The sequence below is a fragment of the Pecten maximus genome, chromosome 7 (genome assembly GCF_902652985.1).
Source record: "Pecten maximus chromosome 7, xPecMax1.1, whole genome shotgun sequence".
NCBI classification, from domain to species: Eukaryota; Metazoa; Mollusca; class Bivalvia; order Pectinida; family Pectinidae; genus Pecten; species Pecten maximus.
Window position 1 is genome coordinate 12,722,323 of NC_047021.1, and position 21,976 is coordinate 12,744,298.

The 21,976-nt window shown below is 38.4% G+C and overlaps 1 protein-coding gene across 2 annotated transcripts in view; it reads right to left on the reverse strand.

Moving 5' to 3' along the window:
- Window positions 1-1,945: 1,945 nt before the first annotated feature.
- Window positions 1,946-21,976, reverse strand: part of LOC117331646 (FMRFamide receptor-like) — a 77,109-nt gene continuing 57,078 nt past the window's right edge. For both annotated transcript variants that reach the window (XM_033890474.1, XM_033890475.1), the window contains one exon: window positions 1,946-4,919. In XM_033890474.1, the coding sequence (XP_033746365.1) occupies window positions 3,585-4,811 (1,227 nt within the window). In that variant the 5' untranslated portion in view covers window positions 4,812-4,919 and the 3' untranslated portion in view covers window positions 1,946-3,584. The remainder of the gene's footprint in view (window positions 4,920-21,976) is intronic.

A 21,976-nucleotide genomic window follows, 5' to 3' on the forward strand; every position in this document is an offset into this window, starting at 1 on the left:
GTTCCATTAGTACACAGGTACTGACACCTACACTAATAACCAACTAAGTAAAATTTCCACTTTCAAAATGGCCTTCATTTTCCCTGATAACCACAAATATTAAATGTTTTTACAACTGCTGAATCAAATTCTGACAAGAACGCTCCATGATAGATTGATGTTAGTTTATTAAACCACCTAATCTAGAATCCAATTTGGCTTCCTCCTACTAAAATCTGATTGGCCATGTCAGTGGTAATCTACATAGTAGTTCTGTTAAAGTCGACCATACCTAATACCAGGAAGGTGACGGTTGTGTTAAACCTTTTTGACTTTTGGATGCAACTTGGCTTGCTGGTTTCCATATGATACGGGCTACGTGGGCACATACCCCCATGGCTCTCTGTCTGGTTGGACACTGACAATAATAATCCTTTATTGGATAAATGGTGTCGCTGTAATACTCGATCCAAACATTGTACTTTACACTCCTCCTATGCCTCGAGTGGATCTGACATCGTACAATGTCTTGTGAGTGCCGATAGATCCGGATCTCATAGTCACCATCATGACTGAGGTGCTCAGTGAAGTAGCCAGTTGCCAGTAACAGTTGATATGTGCCACAGGAGATTGTCCGGAGGTATTCCATGTCTAACTTTGGAAAGTCACAATTATCCAAAGCTTGACAAATAGTGACTTTGCCCTTCTGGTAAGATCCGACTCATTTTGCACACGCTGAGCTAAGGTGTTGTGAACACTAAGGCGCTCTTTCATTCGGTCATCCAGTGCCCTATCATTTGCGTCTCGTTCTGGTGTTCTAACATATATGGGTCCTCGAAATCCATTCAGAAAGGCTGTTACTATTCTAACGAGTTCCTCGATGACATCAATGAGTATTGAAGACATTTAAATTGTCATTTGTTCACAAAGTTTGTTTCCATAAAATGCTTGAAAAATAGATATTCTCGGCAGTATACTTACGATTTTAGTATTTTGGTATTTAGTTTTTGGTTCAAACTTTCGTTTTTCGTTCAAATAAAATATTCATTTTATATTTGTTTTGTGAAAATCTCCGTTCTTAGTTTAGTAATTAAGTTACGTAATTAGTTAATTAGGCAAGTGCATCATCTATTAATTTGGGATAAATGTATAGCCAAGGGCACCAACTTTGATGGCACAAAGCAATTTATCGGCGAGTGGTCTCTAAGCGTAAACAAGTCTTTAGGCCGACATCTTTGGGAAATTAGCATTGCTGGAGACCCCACCTTAGCTTTATACACTGAGTTTGTACAATACTTAACCTCGTTTTATATATTTCTAACTTTGATTATGTAGTGAAATTAACTAGCAACCAGTACAAGTATGAATATCATTCAAAAGGAAACTGATGCATGCCATATACGATACAGCCAATCCAGAAATCGAGAGCAAGTTCACATTATCTCTTTTTCCGTGATGTCGAGTGCTACTGACAAGATGTCGAGAGGTGCTTGTCGACATTATGATCTCAACTTGAAATTTTCTATTTCCTTATGCGATTTGAAGTCAGACATGTTTGGTGCCTGTTGACATGCCAGATGGTTCCGTTGTCACCACTCTAAACCTCATTTGAGATTGTGACGTAACCCGGATTTGACCTAGGTTTGTATGACGGGTGTCGTTGATAAAGCAGAGGACGTTTACTATTCCGGAACACCTGGTCTTATTCCCTTTGTAGTTTTTCAGCCATCGTTAAATCGATTTAGAGTTTGATCATGGTTTCGTTTTTATGTCGGTGATTTCTTCCGGGTGGTTATTCACTTACATCATAGAAATTAATAATTTTGTATCATGCTTTTCCTTTTGTAATCTCTCGGACTAATGTGCGGTGTGTTAACGACTGAGCATTTTATTTTAACACCTGGTTGCTTTATTACATAAAATCCGGTTGATGCAATATTCGTACCATATCAACAACACAGGCAGGTAAATTATATAATTACTCTTTATTATTCATTAATAATGAAATTTTGCCAATATCACTAAATAACATACTGTTAAGCAATGAAAACTTACGATAAATTTAATATGGCATAATATCATTACAACAAATTATCACAATAACTTTACATCTACATAAATAAATCTTTTTTTGGATAGAATATGGGTTTCATTGTCTACACATTAAACATCAGCACAAGATACTTACTACATTGTACGTCATTGTGTAAACATATACATTCAACCTACATTTTGTACATAGAAGTATATCGCATATATCATTCCCCAGCCTCCCCAGTGTTTGGCTCCGCAAAACACAAGCCTGTATATGGCCTGATTTAATTGATTCCATGTAAGGTGTTTTATAATGTGTTAATTTATAGTTTGGAACTCTTTTTCCTGCGTTATTATGGAGAATGAAATGATTTATTCCTGCGTGGGTATTGAAAGTGAAATATTGCTTTCCTGCGTTATAATAGAGCGGGAAATTATCTGTGTGTGGAGGTTGATTGTTTCCTCTTGCTGCCTTTGGGAATAGTGTAACATTCTAAAACTTTATCGCTTGAAACAACTTTGATATCTAATCCGACAGACACAGAACAATATAATGCATGGTAGAACATCAGTCAAGGCAGTTTGCAGATAGTTTTAACAAGTACCTTTCGCTGATAGCTATACTAATACGTGACTGTTTCAAACATGGAATGTTACAACTTTATCATACCTAAAGAAATATAACTTTAATTTGTATCGAAGTTATATACATCTTTACAGGTAATTAAGAACTACATCAGTGCCATGGTGTCATATGTCTGTTATAAAGCAGAGTGTCGGACGATGTAGTGGTTTCTACTGTAGACTTTCGCCAAGATAGATTTCGATTACCAAATCAGGCAAGAAAATGTTTGAGGTCTCACTTTACTCTGAATTCTCTACAATAAACCTCAAAGTACACCGACACCCAATGCCTAATTGTTTGTATTTGTTATTTATAACGTTTAAGTAAGTTTACATTAGAAATTTGATTTGGAAGAAACGAGTCCACATCACTAAATAATATCAAGGCCATCGGAACATTAAAGAATTCATGCAAAATCATATAATTGATTTGTTTGGTATTCATACATCTGTAAACAAATATAACGACATAATATCTTAACCTGATATATTAAACATGGTCCAGCAACGGCCTTTTCTTCGAGAAACATTTTACTATAGTCCAACAACAATACATTATAGCTATCGTCGGATTTCAATTCTCTCACAACAATTTAAAAACGTTAAAGTACTTTGCTTTCAATAGTATTGGAGCATGTTCATTCACCACTTCAGTATGCCAGACATGTACTTATCAATACGTTATCCTGGCAGACACCAAACAATGAGAGTCAGCTGTGTTACAGGTTTCAAAAAGACAGGAACAATATAGTCTATTACTTTCACTTTCCAAGTAAAACATATTTTGTACTATTCAAAAGCACAACACTTTGTTACGAGATTGATAACAAACCATTATCCAATAGTGTGATATAAACGGATTTAAATTTATCATTTTCAACAAGAAAACTTTTAAAACCTGCAACAGCTCATTTGACGCAGAATAGTTTCGGTGATGCAGGAGCTGCCTAACATATTGTGTCTTTGGTCATACACGATGTCTTCCGGGCACTGTTACTGCCAATTTGGTCTGCAGAGTGGACAGTGTGGCCATTATGCCGTCTAGATTTATACCACCTTAAACAGTACCGAATACAGAACGCACGTTTAAACGTATTCCAAAACTTTTCGCTGAACCAACAGTACAGAATGAAGTTGATTGCAGACTTGAGCGCCAGCATCAAGATGGTGGCATCCGCCACGATTTCCATGGTGAGAGAGCGAAGGATTGTCCGCGAGGTATATTGATGAATGTTTCTGTACGCCATCGTTATCACATAGGGAGCCTGGCAGACAAAGAACACAAAGATAATACTGATCAACATCATCGTGATCTTGAGCTGTTCGCTACTTACTGCGTTCTGCATGCTACTGTCTGTGCCTAAATGATATCTTAGATATCTCGTAGACTTGCGGATTTCTATTATCAGTCTGATATTGAGGAACAGTAAGGCTATAAACGGGAGAATAGCACAGATAATACAGTCCACTACCCACGCGTATGATATCTTGTAAGCTATATTCTGCCCAAGTGTTGTCAGAACCATGTGTCGAAACTCTGGAGCACCTGGACATGGAGTCACCGTTTTTATTTCCTGTTCAAAAAAGTTTGGAACACGGCAATAGAAAGAGAAGACAAAAATGACAATGATGATGATGCGAGCCCGACGCACTGTACATATTGATATAGCTCTCAGTGGATGGCATATAGCTATGTAACGCTCAATGGCAAGCATGACTGTCAACCAAACAGAGGCCAGCAGGAATGTGTGCAGAAATATCTGAGCGTATGTGAAATATATATCAAACACGTGGAACTGGTATCCGGTAATACGATACTCCAGGAACTTTGTCGATAGTATGACAAGGAAGCCAAGGTCTGCGATAGACAGGGAGATTAGGTAACAGTTTGTGGATGTACACATGTTCTTACGACTGAGAACCATGACCGTGAGGATGATGCCGACGATACCGCTCACACAGATGATCGGTAAAAGTATCTTGAACAGAAGGTTGTAGCTGGGTCGGTTCCCTAACATAGAAGATGAAGAGCCGTTTTTATAGTCAGAAGAATACATACACGGTAGCTCATCGTAGTCATACTCCCAGTACTCATTGTAGTAGTACGAGTTGTTCAGTGTCAAGTTGAAAGTGCCATTAATCAGGGCGTTCAAACTAAATGGGTCGAGCTCCATGGCTGGGTGGTGATAATTAGGGTATTTCAGATTAACGGCTTTGTCGATTTGAGACTCTTTCTGGTCTACTGCGGAGTACCATGTCCTGCCTTCATCTTCACGACAAACCTAAAATCACAAAGAAATCTGATTATCATTCTAGTTCAAATGAGCATTTTGAATGTTCAACAATTAGATACAAGCAAAGTTTTTACTAGAAAACTTGATACTGGCGATCTACGTTGGTTACGACGGGTCAGTGTCTAACGCTATGTTTTCTTCGCTGGGTAAGTGCAGTACAGATCTATGAGTAAATGAGTAGAAAGGATCGGTACATCAATTTTGTGTGTGTTGATAAGTTAATTTAGGAGCATCAAGTGACATATTGCAGTGACGTTATTGGTTAAGCAAATGCCAATGTAGCTCATGCTTTTGACATTGCAATACATGTGCTGTGGAAGATATATCTAAGTCCTGATATCTAAGTTAGAACATAACACGAATGCTTTGACTCTGACACAACACAGCAGGACCAATGTGGGTACAGCTACATTTCTCAAAAATTAACTAAATGATATTTTATGACTAGCCATTAACGGGAGCGTGATAAGTATGGGGAGGAACCCCAGTCTGCCACTGACTATCAAGTGTAACTGATGCGACATGCACTTTCATATATCGGGCTAACAACTCACACATGCCGCCATTGATACGTAATCCAAACAAAATTATGATTACAACTGGGTGAGATAAACCTAACTACCGCTGAAATAAATAGATAGGTTTATAGCCTGATGTATACCAGCTCTTCTACGTGCAGACAACTTACACTTTAATGTACAAATATATCGGTACATCAGTGAAAAACCTATGCGAAATCCAGATACCAAAAGTACGTTAAGATAGCATAGCACCAAATCGATTATAGAGCCGACTAGGCTGGGTGTGGTCCTAGAAGGAAATCGTGCAGTGACGGTAGTTTTGAAAAATAAAACTCTTGTGTAGTGTCTTTAAAGTGTTTTCCAGGACAGGTCTTAACCAATACACGGAGTGTCATTTTTTACGTCATCAAGACTCTACTAATTTGTGTATTTGCATGGGAAGATAATATCAACTAATTCAGGTCACACAAAAGAAGATCTAAAAGTAAATGTGGCACCACCACACATTCGATTAAAAGCAACTGAAAGCATGATGGATATTGGTTTCAAACTTCAATTAATAAAGACAGGGTTACCCCCCTTATTCCACAAGCAGCAATCAGCACTGTTAAATATACTCTCGTAATAAATCTCTAAGCAACATATTCTTGGTAAATGCATATCAATCATAAATCCAATACTCTACTAGGCATTGAGCAGCCATTCTCTCATTCTACCCAAAATCGATCGTGTCGTCATTGGACAGGTCTGTCTCACATATCTAACAAATTAACACATTATCAGTATTCGTTGTCCTCTGCTTCCCTAAGCCATGCCTTCCATCCCCCGGCATCATTATTATACCACCACTGAACCAGCACCGAAATCTAATACAGAGTGTTGCCTCTTCTTCCATTTCTATGACTGATTTTCTGTTCGAGCGATCATTCTCATGCAACTAACAGCAACTGTTTTGCCCTATCCCAGGCAAAGACCACTTTTTTCAACATTCCTGCTATCAACAGTGATCACTTACATCTGTTACAATATGACATTTTAGTAGCCTATCATTATAAAGTGGTCCCTAAGTTGGTGCCATGGAAGTAGGTGCTCTCCTAAGATGACTCTTAATCATCACTACCGATTTCTTTTCTTCCACGCCAATATTTACCCTTACCAATATTTCACATCTACTGTCTACTAAAGACACTTCACCTTCCCTTGACACCATGTGAGGGCGGTATAATCCAGCTGCACACTCACTCACAATTATTTGACCTTGTCCTTTTCTGTACTATACAAACGTCTTGTATCCTATGAGCAACATCATCAACAGTACCTTCTTTCTTTCCTTACTCACATCAGCAGGGGTTGCCCCTCATTCATTCCATCGCCACTACTTCACCTCATTCTTCACCGTAATTTAACTGCTAACCTTACTCCTTATCAATAATATGTCACCTTCACCAATGCTTTTCTCACACTTTCCAATATGTCTAGCAGGACAAAATAACAGGTGCTATCCACCTGTGTGTATTTTGTACCAGCCTTGTACCAGTATCCTTCCTCATCAGATATCATTATCACCAGTATCCTTCCTCATCAGGTATCATTATCACCAGTATCCTTCCTCATCAGGTATCATTATCACCAGTGTCCTCCTTCAGTAATCATTATCACCAGTGTCCTTCTTCAGTAATCATTATCACCAGTATCCTTCAGTTATCATTATCACCAGTGTCCTCCTTCAGTAATCATTATCACCAGTATCCTCCTTCAGTAATCATTATCACCAGTGTCCTTCTTCAGTAATCATTATCAGCAATATCCTTCTTCAGTAATCATTATCACCAGTGTCCTCCTTCAGTAATCATTATCACCAGTGTCCTCCTTCAGTAATCATTATAACCAGTGTCCTCCTTCAGTAATCATTATAACCAGTGTCCTTCAGTAATCATTATCACCAGTGTCCTTCAGTAATCATTATCACCAGTGTCCTTCTTCAGTAATCATTATCACCAGTGTCCTCCTTCAGTAATCATTATCACCAGTGTCCTTCTTCAGTAATCATTATCACCAGTGTCCTCCTTCAGTAATCATTATCACCAGTGTCCATCTTCAGTAATCATTATCACCAGTGTCCTTCTTCAGTAATCATTATCGCCAGTATCCTTCTTCAGTAATCATTATCACCAGTGTCCTCCTTCAGTAATCATTATCACCAGTGTCCTCCTTCAGTAATCATTATAACCAGTGTCCTCCTTCAGTAATCATTATAACCAGTGTCCTTCAGTAATCATTATCACCAGTGTCCTTCAGTAATCATTATCACCAGTGTCCTTCTTCAGTAATCATTATCATCAGTGTCCTCCTTCAGTTATCATTATCACCAGTGTCCATCTTCAGTAATCATTATCACCAGTGTCCTTCTTCAGTAATCATTATCACCAGTGTCCTCCTTCAGTAATCATTATAACCAGTGTCCTTCTTCAGTAATCATTATCACCTGTGTCCTCCTTCAGTAATCATTATCACCAGTGTCCTCCTTCAGTAATCATTATCACCAGTGTCCTTCAGTTATCATTATCACCAGTGTCCTTCTTCAGTAATCATTATCACCAGTGTCCTCCTTCAGTTATCATTATCACAAGTATCCTTCTTCAGTAATCATTATCACCAGTATCCTTCAGTTATCATTATCACCAGTGTCCTTCTTCAGTAATCATTATCACCAGTGTCCTCCTTCAGTAATCATTATCACCAGTATCCTTCAGTTATCATTATCACCAGTGTCCTTCTTCAGTAATCATTATCACCAGTGTCCTTCAGTAATCATTAGTAATCATTATCACCAGTGTCCTTCAGTAATCATTATCACCAGTGTCCTTCTTCAGTAATCATTATCACCAGTGTCCTCCTTCAGTTATCATTATCACCAGTGTCCTTCTTCAGTAATCATTATCACCAGTATCCTCCTTCAGTAACCATTATCATCAGTGTCCTTCAGTTATCATTATCACAAGTGTCCTCCTTCAGTAATCATTATCACCAGTGTCCTTCGGTAATCATTATCATCAGTGTCCTCCTTCAGTAATCATTATCACCAGTGTCCTTCTTCAGTAATCATTATCACCAGTATCCTCCTTCAGTAATCATTATCACCAGTATCCTCCTTCAGTAATCATTATCACCAGTATCCTCCTTCAGTAATCATTATCACCAGTGTCCATCTTCAGTAATCATTATCATCAGTGTCCTCCTTCAGTAATCATTATCATCAGTGTCCTCCTTCAGTAATCATTATCATCAGTGTCCTTCAGTAATCATTATCACCAGTGTCCTTCTTCAGTAATCATTATCACCAGTATCCTCCTTCAGTAATCATTATCACCAGTGTCCTCCTTCAGTAATCATTATCACCAGTGTCCTTCTTCAGTAATCATTATCACCAGTATCCTTCTTCATTAAGGTATCATTATCACCAGAGATTTTCACCCTTTCCCCCACCCCAATAATATCAACAAGCATGCTACAGGCCAAATTCCCTGGGTCTCTTTGTTATTGAGAAGAAGTTTTAACATTTTAGCCTATTTGACCCCTGACACATTGTATGTAGGTCAATGTCATACTATTGAACGAACTTGGTTGCTCTTTACCCTAGCATGCTACAGGCCCAATATCAACTCCTTGGGCCTCTTGGTTTTTCAAGTTTTTGCTTGAAGACATTAGCATATTTGAATGAAATTTTATATTACTCAATTACCCAGAAAGAAATTTATCTCCATCACATTAAGGCAACCGCTCCATTTATTAGCATTGAAAAAATAGACAAGGTTAAGGATATAATGTTCCCAAAGAAATACATTACACCAGACTTGATGTGTGGAGTTCACAGCCCACCTAACCCTTAGTGTGTTGTGGTCATCCCTGATGTCATCAGCACAAAATCTGTTTATCACACCCCATGTTGATAACTTCATTTACCAAACACAATGACCACGAAATCAACAGGAGACCCTGTCTGATCTTGGAAACCTTTCACCCATTCTTAACACCATGAATCAATATTTGTCTCGGTTAACGTGTACAAATCAACTTTTACACATGTAATTGGTTTCTGGTCAAACTACTGGTATCACCTAAACAAGTAACAGATAAGATAATGGAACCAAATTCAAAAGTGCGATAGTCTGTGTAGCAAACAAGTTATTGGCAAAGTCTGTACAACCTTTCTTACATACAATGATGTCATAAAATCATGATTCTACCCAAAATGACAATTGAAGCATGCATTTCCTTGCTCTTGAACAAGAGATCATGACTTTAACTTCACCACAAAGGATTAGCATGTCAAAACTATATACCAAAACCTTGATCTGATTCAAACTCCAGGTTAATTGTAATAATTGAATTTTCCAGGTTGCATTGCTAATTTGCACTATATGCACACAAATGCACATTTAAATACACCATATGTGTACATGAAACTCCTTGATTATCGTAGACATAGAGCATAATATTTAAATTTTCAACTTTTTTAAGTATTGCAAATCCGTACAAATATGTTGTACACCATTATTTCTTACTGATGGTTAACCAGTCACCTGTTTGTTGTCATAATTGTCGTAATTTAGAATCAACATTAATACAACTTTATGATGTTGCCAAGCTAAGAAAAACCAGTTCTAGTTACAGTGATGTTCTAACCTTTTTTATTGTTAATACAACAAAGATAATATTACAAGTAGTATGACCTTTAGGTCAGATGACCAAACAAACTAGAAATGTCATCCTGAGGATACAAACCCACTCTCACGTGATAACAGTCTACTTTTCAAACAATAGGAGGCCTCCAACTTTTCAATGTAGGTTACTGAAGAGGGATCCACCACCAATCAAACCCCCACCTAACAATCAAATATATCCGACAAAGACAAAATTATGACCAATCAGAAGCCTTTGTGGCAGGTTCCAGTATGTTTTAATTTGAAGTGTTACTTAGCTCTATATGCAAAATCTCCAACCCAACCCTACTTATGTAAGCTTGTGAGTTTGAATGATATAAGTTATTTGGGGGCTACCCAATTAACGGGCCAGATACTTTTACCCAATGATATAAGTTATATGGGGGCTACCCAATTAACGGGCCAGATACTTTTACCCAATGATATAAGTTATATGGGGGCTACCCAATTAACGGGCCAGATACTTTTACCCAATGATATAAGTTATATGGGGGTTACACAATTTAAGGGCTGTATACTTTTATCCATTGATATAAGTTATATGGGGGCTACCCAATTAACGGGCCGGATACTTTTACCCAATGATATAAGTTATATGGGGGTTACACAATTTAAGGGCTGTATAATTTTATACATTGATATAAGTTATGTAAAAGTTATGAGTTTGTAACTTTTTCCAACTTTCTTGAGTGTAAATTGCTCATATTACTATCAGGGTAATATAACGGCTGATTAAGCTAAAGACTTTCTAACACATATAAACATTTAAATAGTTTATTACAAATATTTGATCAATTTTTAACTAAATTACCAATTTTCTAGTATCAAAAAAATGTATAACCTTTAAGATAGGTGAATCTTGTGTAGATGATAATCGGTCATGAAAAAGTGGGGAAAAAAGATTGTTAAAGTGGATAATATCTGTAATATCTCTCATAGGAGCTCTCCCAATCAATTCATACCCAAGTATTGTTAACAGTATGAACTCTTCCAATCAATTCATACCAACATATTGTTAACAGTATGGACTCTGCCAGTCAATTCATACCAACATATTGTTAACAGTAAGAAATTTCCCAGTCAATTTATACTCACAGAGTATTAACAGTATGAACAATTTTCTTTCAGATATTTCTTATTTCTACCATTTCCAAATAAATATATCCTTACTTTCTTTGTGTGATGAAGAGGAAGAAAGATTATTAAATTTCTAATGTAAATAATCTATGTACATTGTGTATACTGGGATATGGAAATTCCTGACTTGCTTATAGAATTCTCATACTTGAATATGTATATTAACCGATGGATTCAGACTGATGAATTACATGTACTTGAAACAATTTGCAAGTGATTCATATAAATGTACGTATATACTATAAAGACTTAAATTATCTATGATATAAACTTAATGTTTATAAGTCCTATGGGAAAGTGACACATTAGACATTTCTAACATAGCCTCAGACGCGAACTCCGAGACCGACTCCGACTGTTTGAGGGGTCATCTCAAAATGCTCAAACAGCGAATATGTTTTATCGTCAATTGAAATTATCGTATTTTTGTCCGTTTAACACATTTTATCACTATTGGGTCATGAACAATAAATTAATAAACTCCAACACACAAAATATGTTTTGGCATACATGCATATTTAATCGCTTTCAGAGGAGTCCTCGATGCCAAAGACTTGAAGTAATTTTGGGACTTTTTTAGTACAGTAATATTTACTATAGGCTTTTTGATTTTTTCATCATCAATGAAACCAGTGATTACTTTTTTTCTTCTTTCTTCTTTTTTGGCGTTTTGTCCTCATCTGATGAAAACAATTCCATCATTTGTTCGCGTTTATCACCGGCTTTCCGCTAGCGGCTTGTATCCACACTGGCACTAGCACTAGAAGTCTAATTTAGTTATTATTTATTTTTTCATGACGAAGGAAATATGACAAAATCCTATAGTATTCGCTGTTTGAGCATTTTGAGAAGACCCCTCAAATAGTTGGAGTTGGTCTCGGAGTTCGCGTCTGAGGCTATGTTAGAAATGTCTATTTTTAGGACAGTGGAGTCTAACATGTACTCCTCCAGGACTACATAATTTGGCCAGTTTGCAGATCGACAGCTCCCGTTGTAGTGAGTCTGATATATTGTATCATTAGGGTACAATTTATTGACAAAAGTTGTGTAATTGTATAAAATAATGTACCGATCAAACCTTGAAACTGCATTTTATTTTATTTGTATACAAATAGTGTTTATTTCATAACGCAAACTACATGTATATATACAAAATTTGTAAAATGTTTAATCTAATGTTGTTATGACATTCCTTCCATATCACATCATTATACTGGCAATTTGGATAACATTTACGATATTTGCTTGATGTCTTTGACTGAGTAAAACTCGCCTTCATCTTAATGATCAAATCCTCTGTTATCCTTTTTCTATTCATCCAGATGAAGTAGATAGTGGACATCATTTTTTAGATGTTATTGATGAACATCGTGCTTCAACACTTCTGCATAGCCAAGTTCATCTCATTTTCATTTTTTGCTTTGATATCCAACTCCTTATCTGTTTCCTGCCAGAATAGCCTGGTCAGACATTGTCACACTCAGAAGAATTTCTTGATATCTAGTTGATATCGGTAGGCCTAGTGGCAGAAACGTTTGTTATCATTGTCTTCCCATTTCCTCATCAGTTTACTCCGCAATTATGAGGCCCTCGAGAGGAAATCTCGCTCGCAAAAAGCAGTTTGTAATTGTAACTGACATAATTATGTAAAGCATTTTAATCAGCAAGACAGCATTATCTATTAGGGGTCAATTTAAGGTGTTTGGCAAACTATGTCCACCTTGCATGGTCAATTGATAATTTTCCTTTGGAGCTTCATGTATTTAGATGGTCTGATCAACTGCCAGGAGCCCAAAAAGCCGCTGCTACACATGGGACAAGAATGAAGCTGATGCTGGTTTACACAGGGTAGATCTACTGGTGCAAAGAAGGAACGGGACTTTGAAATAGAGCCCGAATACAAAACAGACTTAAACTCTAGATTTATTAAAATAAGGAATTATTTAGACAGACTAGATTTATTAAAATAAGGAATTATTTAGACAGAGTCCACGGTATACAGTGAGGTGACAATTTAGAGGAAGAAGATAACATGGGAATTACAACAAGAGGCCCAATGGGCCTGTATCGCTCACCTGGCACTATAGCAACTTTGAAGTTTATTAAGGTTATTTCTGCAGATACTATGCTGATAACAACTTTATTCAAATATCAGTGAGGCTAGGTTTCTTCATGTCAATACATTTTCTAGTTCTTCATTCCAGTACACAACTGGCCTAATATCAGGTCTCTATGCTATCAAGAAATCATTGTTTGAAGAATTCAGCCTATTTGACCTGTATGTCAAGGTCATTCATTTGAACAAACTTGGTAGTCCTTTCACCCCAGCATGCTACAGGCCTAATATCAAGTCCCTTGGCCTCTTGGTTATTGAAAAGAAGTTGTTAAAAGATTTTACCCATTTTAACCAATGTGAACTTGAATAAAGGTCAAGGTCATGCATTTGAACAAACTTGGTAGCCTTTCACCCCAGCATGATACAGGCCTAATATTAAGTCCCTGGGACTCTTGGTTATTGAGAAGAAGTTGTTTAAAGATTTTAGCCACTTTGACCAATGTAAACTTGAATAAAGGTCAAGGTCATTCATTTGAACAAACTTGGTAGCCCTTCATCCCAGCATGCTACAGACCCAATATCAAGTCCCTATGACTCTTGGTTATTGAGCAGAAGTTGTTTGAATATTTAAGCCACTTTGAACAATGTAAACTTGAATAAAGGTCAAGGTCATTCATTTGAACAAACTTGGTAGCCCTTCATCCCAGCATGCTACAGACCCAATATCAAGTCCCTATGACTCTTGGTTATTGAGCAGAAGTTGTTTGAAGATTTAAGCCTATTTGACCTATATGACCTTGAATGAAGGTCAAGGTCATTCATTTAAACAGATTTGGTAGTCCTTCACCCCAGCATGCTACAGAGCCAATATCAAGTCTCTGGGCCTCTTGGTTGTTAAGAAGAAGTTGTTTAAAGATTTCAGCATATTTGACCCCTGTGACCTTGAATGAAGGTCAAGGTCATTTATTAGAACAAACTTGGTAGCCCTTCATCCCAGTATGACACATGACCAATATCAGGTCTCTAGGTCTCTTGGATTTTGAGAAGTTGTTTGAAGGAAAAAGTTGACGCCGGACGGCCGACACCAATATATAAGCTCAATTACCCTTTGGGCAGTTGAGCTAATTATCAGTACAACCCAGCCCTGTGGCAACCAGCATTGTGGCATACAAGCATTATGGCAACCAGCATTATGGCAACCAGCAGTGAAGCAACCAGCATTACAGCAACCAGCAGTGTGGAAACCAGCATTATGGCAATCAGCAGTGTGGCAACTAGCATTATGACAACTACCATTATGACAACTAGCATTATGACAACTAACATTATGACAACCAGCAGTGTGGCAATCAGCATTGTGGCAAACCAGCAGCATGGCAGTATAACACCACCCAGTCATAACTTCACATCATAGCTTAGCTGGACTTGCGTTGCATAATGTTTAATCAATTTGTTATCATCTTACTGTCCGGGTTCATGGACTGCATGCCTACTCCAGTTTACTCTTATCATACCATGAACTGCACAGGAACACTTCAATTTTGTTTCCTAATTAGAGCTATGTAAACAATTGACTTTAGTGTGTATGTACATTTTAAGGCATTGCAAGATCATATGTATCCCCTCCTCAGTAATATACACATGAGCACAGTTTGCCATCACAGCTCTCCCTTGTAATACCCCTCCCTCCATCTTATCGCCTTCCCAATGTTACCCCTCCATCTTAACCCCTCCCCAGTGATACCCCTCCATCCTAACCCCCTCCCCAGTGATACCCCTCCATCCTAACCCCTCCCCAGTGATACCCTCCATCCTAACCCCTCCCCAGTGATACCCCTTCATCTTAACCCCTCCCCATAGATACCTCTCCATCCATCCTAACCCCCTCCCTTTTGATACCCCTCCATCTTAACCCTCCCCATTGATACCCTTCCATCCTAACCCCCTCCAGTTATACCCCTCCCTCCATCTTATCCCCTCCCCAGTCATACCCCTCCCTCCATCTTATCCCCTCCCCAGTGATACACCTCCCTCCATCTTAACCCCTCCCAGTGATACTCCTCCATCCTAACCCCCTACCCAGTGATACCCCTCCCTCCATCTTAACCCCTCCCCATAGATACCCTTCCATCCATCCTAACCCCCTCCCCAAAGACACCCCTCCACCTTAACCCCTTCCCAGTGATACCCATCCATCCTTACCCCCTCCCCAGTGATACTCCTCCATCTTAACTCCCTCCCCATAGATACCCCTCCATCTTAACCCCTCCCAAATGACACTCCTCCACCTTAACCCCTCCCCAGTGATACTCCTCCATCCTTATCCCCTCCCCAGTGATACCCCTCCACCTTAACCCCTCCCCAGTGATACCCCTCCATCCTAACCCCTCCCCATAGATACCCCTCCATCCATCCTAACCCCTCCCCAGTGATACCCCTCCATCTTAACCCCCTCCCCAGTGATACCCCTCCATCTTAACCCCCTCCCCAGTGATAGCCCTCCCTTAACCCCTCCCCAGTGATACCCCTCCATCTTAACCCCTCCCCAGTGATACCCCTCCATCTTAACCCCTCCCCAGTGATACCCCTCCATCCTAACCCCCTCCCCAGTGATACCCCTCCATCCTAACCCCTCCCCAGTGATACCCCTCCATCTTAAACCCCCTCCCCAGTGATACCCCTCCATCCTAACCCCTCCCCAGTGATACCCCTTAACCCCTCCATAACCCCCTCTAACCCCAGTGATACCCCTCCATCTAACCCCCCCAGTGATAACCCTCCATCCTAACCCCTCCCCAGTGTAATACCCCTCCATCTAACCCCTCCCAAGTGATACCCCTTACCCTCCAATAACCCCATCTCCCGTGATACCCCTCCATCTAACCCTCCCCAGTGATACCCCTCCATCCTAACCCCTCCCAAGTGATACCCCTCCATCCTAACCCCTCCCCAGTGATACCCCTCCCTCCATCCTAACCCTCCCATGATACCCCCATCCTAACCCCTCCCATTGTATACCCCTAACCCCCTCCCAAGTGATACCCCTCCATCCTAACCCCTCCCCAGTGATACCCCTCCATTCTAATCCCATCCCCAGTGATACCCCTCCATCCTAACCCCTCCCAAGTGATACCCCTCCATCCTAACCCCCTCCCCAGTGATACCCCTCCCTCCATCCTAATCCCATCCCCAGTGATACCCCTCCATCCTAACCCCTCCCAAGTGATACCCCTCCATTCTAATCCCATCCCCAGTGATACCCCTCCATTCTAACCCCCTCCCCAGTGATACCCCTCCCTCCATCCTAATCCCATCCCCAGTGATACCCCTCCATCCTTACCCCTCCCAAGTGATACCCCTCCATTCTAATCCCATCCCCAGTGATACCCCTCCATCCTAACCCCTCCCAAGTGATACCCCTCCATCCTAACCCCTCCCCAGTGATACCCCTCCATTCTAACCCCCTCCCAAGTGATACCCCTCCATCTTAATTCGTCCCTCTCTGATTCATCATTCCCCAGTCCCCTTTACCCCTTCCCAAGTGATACATCATGCCTCATCCCTTCCCTAGCCATTTTTTTGTGATACATCATCTATCAGCCCCTTTTACCCCTACCTAAGTATAACCTCCTGTGATAGAGATTTTGTCTAACCTTACCACAGGTCCTTCCCTTACCCCCTCCTTTGTGATAAGTAAGTGAACATCCCTTTCCTTCCTAGATCCTCCTGGTCCTCTCAGCCTCTGCGGTTATAATCAGTGGTCTGTTGAAGCCACGTGCATTTTGATAACAGAAAAGATAATACTTGGCCATTAAAAATGTTTGATGTTTACTACAAACATCAACATTATACTAAAAAAAATTAAAAATACTTATTTTTAGGTGCATTCTTATCTTAAATGATCAAGATATGGTAAAGGTTGGGTATTAAACCAAAAAATATTGAATAGGATTTTATAGTTAACAGGAAGACATCTGCAATTCAATATAGCGCGCAACCCACCTAGTTTTTGTTGTTGATATACATTTTGATACATTTCACAACCCACCTAGGTTTTGATGTTTATATACATATTGATACATTTCACAACCCACCTAGTTTTTGATGTTTATATACATATTGATACATTACACAACCCACCTAGGTTTTGATGTTTATATACATATTGATACATTACACAACCCACCTAGGTTTTGATGTTTATATACATATTGATACATTACACAACCCACCTAGTTTTTGATGTTTATATACATATTGATACATTACACAACCCACCTAGTTTTTGATGTTTATATACATATTGATACATTACACAACCCACCTAGTTTTTGTTGTTTTATACATATTGATACATTACACAACTCACATAGCTAGGTTTATATGTTTATATAGTTTTATTATAAAATGACTGCTTTGATGTTTAATAATTACACAATGAAATGCAAGAAACACTTCTACATGAAATGATAAAAACTGCTTTGTGATGCAATTGTAAATATTTCATGTATTTTTTAAATGCTACACAATCAAAAGTAAACAAATACATTAAAATACATAATTAAATACACAATTTTTGACGATTATTTGATATTCTAACAATCAGATATTGTTAGTCATATTTCAAAATCGGCCAAGATATTTCACACTGATGGACATTACTAAATGGAGGTAATTCATAATCAATTTATTTTTAGAAACACCCAGTCAACCAGCCCTTTTACCAGCTTTTTTGCACAGCCCGTCAATATGACTTTTATCTAGAATCGTGTGATACCATTTTGGCCAATCAGAGAGTGTGAAAAATGTGATTTTGCAATAAATTGAATTATTGCATTTTTGCTAGTGAAATATAGAAATTTATCAAACTAATAAAATTTATGTTTTCACTGAAGTGAATATATAAGATTTTGGAGTGAAAATATAAGATTTTGGAGTGAAAATATAAGTTTTTTTTCATTTTTGTCCAATAAGAGCGAACCATTTTATTCACATCATTGAAACTTGCAGATTTTTCCAATTGAAGTGAAGATATATAAATGGGTTATTTTGCTGTATTTCTGAAATACTCGACTAGTTTTTGACGAAATACTCACTTGACGTTAGCTTTTCAAGCACAGATTCTCCGATATCAGCAGAACATGCTTAAATTACATTGATCAATCCTTTCAAAATGCCGCCAACAAGTTGACGTGGAGAAACGTCACAAAGAGATGACATCATGTTTACCGATTCCCAAACTTTTTGACACATGTTATTTTTCTATGTTTTTAATTTTGTTTTTAAGCATATAAATTGCAATAAAAAGAAAACTGAATGGTTCGCACTTGTGAAAATATCGATATTCTGTCATACTCGTGAAATATATGTTATATTCAATGGGAAACCATTCAATATCCCCTATCCCCTATTCAGACCAGGGGGAGATGTCTATGTATTAGAATTCAGCTGGGCATGTAATCTTAAGGGCTGTTAACCAGTCTATATGAAAACAAAAAAATTCAATTTGAACCAGACAACTGCAGATGTAAACCTATATACAACCAACTTAATTGTTCATTAAGAATTAGGAACAACAAAATTTTGGTAATAGAGAAGTAGTATTCAAGGCCTGATTTGCCTTACTTGTACATACATGTGAAATAGGAGAATAAAAATGCATGCAGACCAGAATTCCATTCCAGGACTTCAGAACTGAGACTAGATGGACATTCAAACCATTTGAGCTACCTGGTCACTGGCATTCAGCCCAGTCTAGTTCACAGGCGCTTGCATAGAAAAAAAAATCTTTTTCTTTATATGACAGTGGTATATGTGTACTCCGTGTAAAGTACAAGGTTGGCAACTCCGCCACGAGCGAAACGGCACCCCATCTCACTTCAATTGACTAAAAAACACATTTATTCAAACTGACACAGCACATACTATATACTACCGTCATCTAGAAACATTCATCTTTAACCTACCGTGTCACTCAATACGAATTGTTGCATCCAAAACACAATAATCCGTGAAAACATCGCCGAATTCCTCCAACAAAACACCATTTTTCAAACTGCTCCCTCAGCCTGTCCAGATTCTTCATTTACATTTGAGGTTGAAAGGTCATTCGATTATATAATCGACTGTCACCAGGTGCACTTTTTGGGGTCATCTCGGCATACTTTATTTTACAGGTGCATGAACAGGACGTCGTTTGCGAGATCACGGACTAATAAGATAGCATGTTTTAATGCCAGTAATGAGATTATCCTTTCCTTTTTTCAACTGCATCATTTCGGTAGTTGTTGAACTTCATTTTGAAATCGAAAGATTGCATGTAACGGTGTTCAATAACTTGTTCAAGACAGGACCGGGGCATTATACATATACCATGAACTACCAGTATCAGTTGAAATTTTTCGTAAAATTTGGATGGGGTAATAGCTGATAGTTGTTTGATATTTTGTTTAAAATTGAACTTGCCATCTATTTAGAGTTATGCCTATCTTCAATTTAAAAAAATGGACCACTACATGACAAGTTAAAAATATATAGACCACACACAATATGGTAAGAATAAGAGGTTGTTCTGGGTGTTCTGGCGTTAGCCCTAAATACTATAAAATTCTGGCGTTGACACAAAATAACTACTACTACCCCTCAAGTATTCTCTTTTCTTTCTCATTTCAATTCAGTTTCTTTATTCTTTACTTAGCCCTTCAGCCAGCTTGATTATTATTAGAGTAGCATTGGATGCTTACACACTCAATTAATCAGGTAATTCATCAATAACTTAAATATTATATATGCGATGTAAAGTGGAATTACATAGATAATCAGTATTAAGAAGAATACTTTACAATGCGTTAAACTCTTTGACATTGTCACTGGCGGATTTAACGCCCCCCCCCCCCTAAAATTCTCAAAGTAAGGGTATCTTAAAGAACGAATTCCCGTATCATGATCAATCAGCGTAATAATAGTATAAAATCATTGAAAAATATACTTGTTTTTATAAAACACACCAGGTATGAATCTATCGTGAAATACACTAGAATGCATAATTTTGCATTTACCTGCTAAAAATTTCCAGGGAGAGTACCCCCAGACCCCCCCCCCCCCCCCCCCCCCCCCTATAATTTCGCACGACCCCCTAATTGAAAATCCTGTGTCCGCCCCTGATTGTTGACACTAAGCGGCAAAACGATATCAAGTTAATCAAAATCGAAATCAAGTAAGCAAGTAAAACTGTTTCGAAAATTTGAATAAAAAGGGGTTTAAAATAAAATGAAACTCCTCCTCAATATTTCGATATTCATACAGTGATAGATCTATAGGCAAGTCCCGAGTCTTGTATGTACTCATACAATTTTGATTGAACTCGAAGAATTTCTGGCAAACATTAAATCTAACATTGTGGGAAATGAAAATAAATTGGCAGGTCTGAAGTATGATCTTCGTATTTGACGACGACATGTTTTTATTTGTAAAATGTGAAGAAATAAATGAACAGGTCTGAAGTAAGTAATGTTGGTGCACATGTATACATACGTTCCAGTAACCTGATGACAGTCTTATTCGTGATTCACTTTTCTTTTTGTTCGTCCAGATTTTAGTAAACTGACAAAAGTTAATCAATAAATAAGCATTTTGTTCTACCTTTGTGACAAAAGTATGCGAATCCATTTCCCTTTTATTTTTTTTTAAATTTTCAAGTGTAAAATGTCTAGGCCTACTACGTGAATGTGATTGCAGAATAGACATTCTCGGCCTCGTTTGCTTTTCCTGTGTACTGTCATATACGGTACATGGTACTCTCACGTTCAAAATAATAAATACTTTATGATTATAAATCATCGTTCATCGACAAAACTCTTCAAATAATCGTAAATTAGACGAAACTCTTCAACGAGCCGAAGCGTTTTCCGGCCAAAATGCACGCGGAGATGACCCCAAAAAGTGCACCTGAAGACAGACGATTATATAATCGCATGACCTTTCAACCCCGTATGTAAATGAAGAATCTGGACAGGCTGAGGGAGCAGTTTGAAAAATGGCGTTCTGAGCGAGGAATTCGGCGATGTTTTCACGGATTATTGTGTTTTGGATGTAACAATTCGTATTGAGTGACACGGTAGGTTAAAGTTGAATGTTTCTTGATGACGGTCGCACATAGCGTGCACCGTGTCATTTTGAATAAATGTGTTTTTTAGTCGATTGAAGTGAGATGGGGTGCCGTTTCGCTCGTGACGGAGTTTCCGGCCTTCCGTATTACACAGTACACATACCACTCGTGACGGAGTTTCCGGCCTTCCGTATTACACAGTACACATACCACTGATACAATTTTTTTTAATTCTCATTTTCTATGCAAGCGCCTGTGGTCTAGTTCAGCTACATTCATCCCTCCTTCAACAAGGTCTTCTGAACACATGTCCTACACCACCATTATGGGCTATAATGTATTCCTACAGTAAAACATAAATCTCTTCATCCTATTAACAGCTAATCAACTTAAAAACAAATACCCCGGTAACCCTTCATGATCTCACCTTCACCTATATATTATTAGCTTCTTCGAAAAATTTGTTATACTGCACAGAAATATATTGTATCAATGTACAG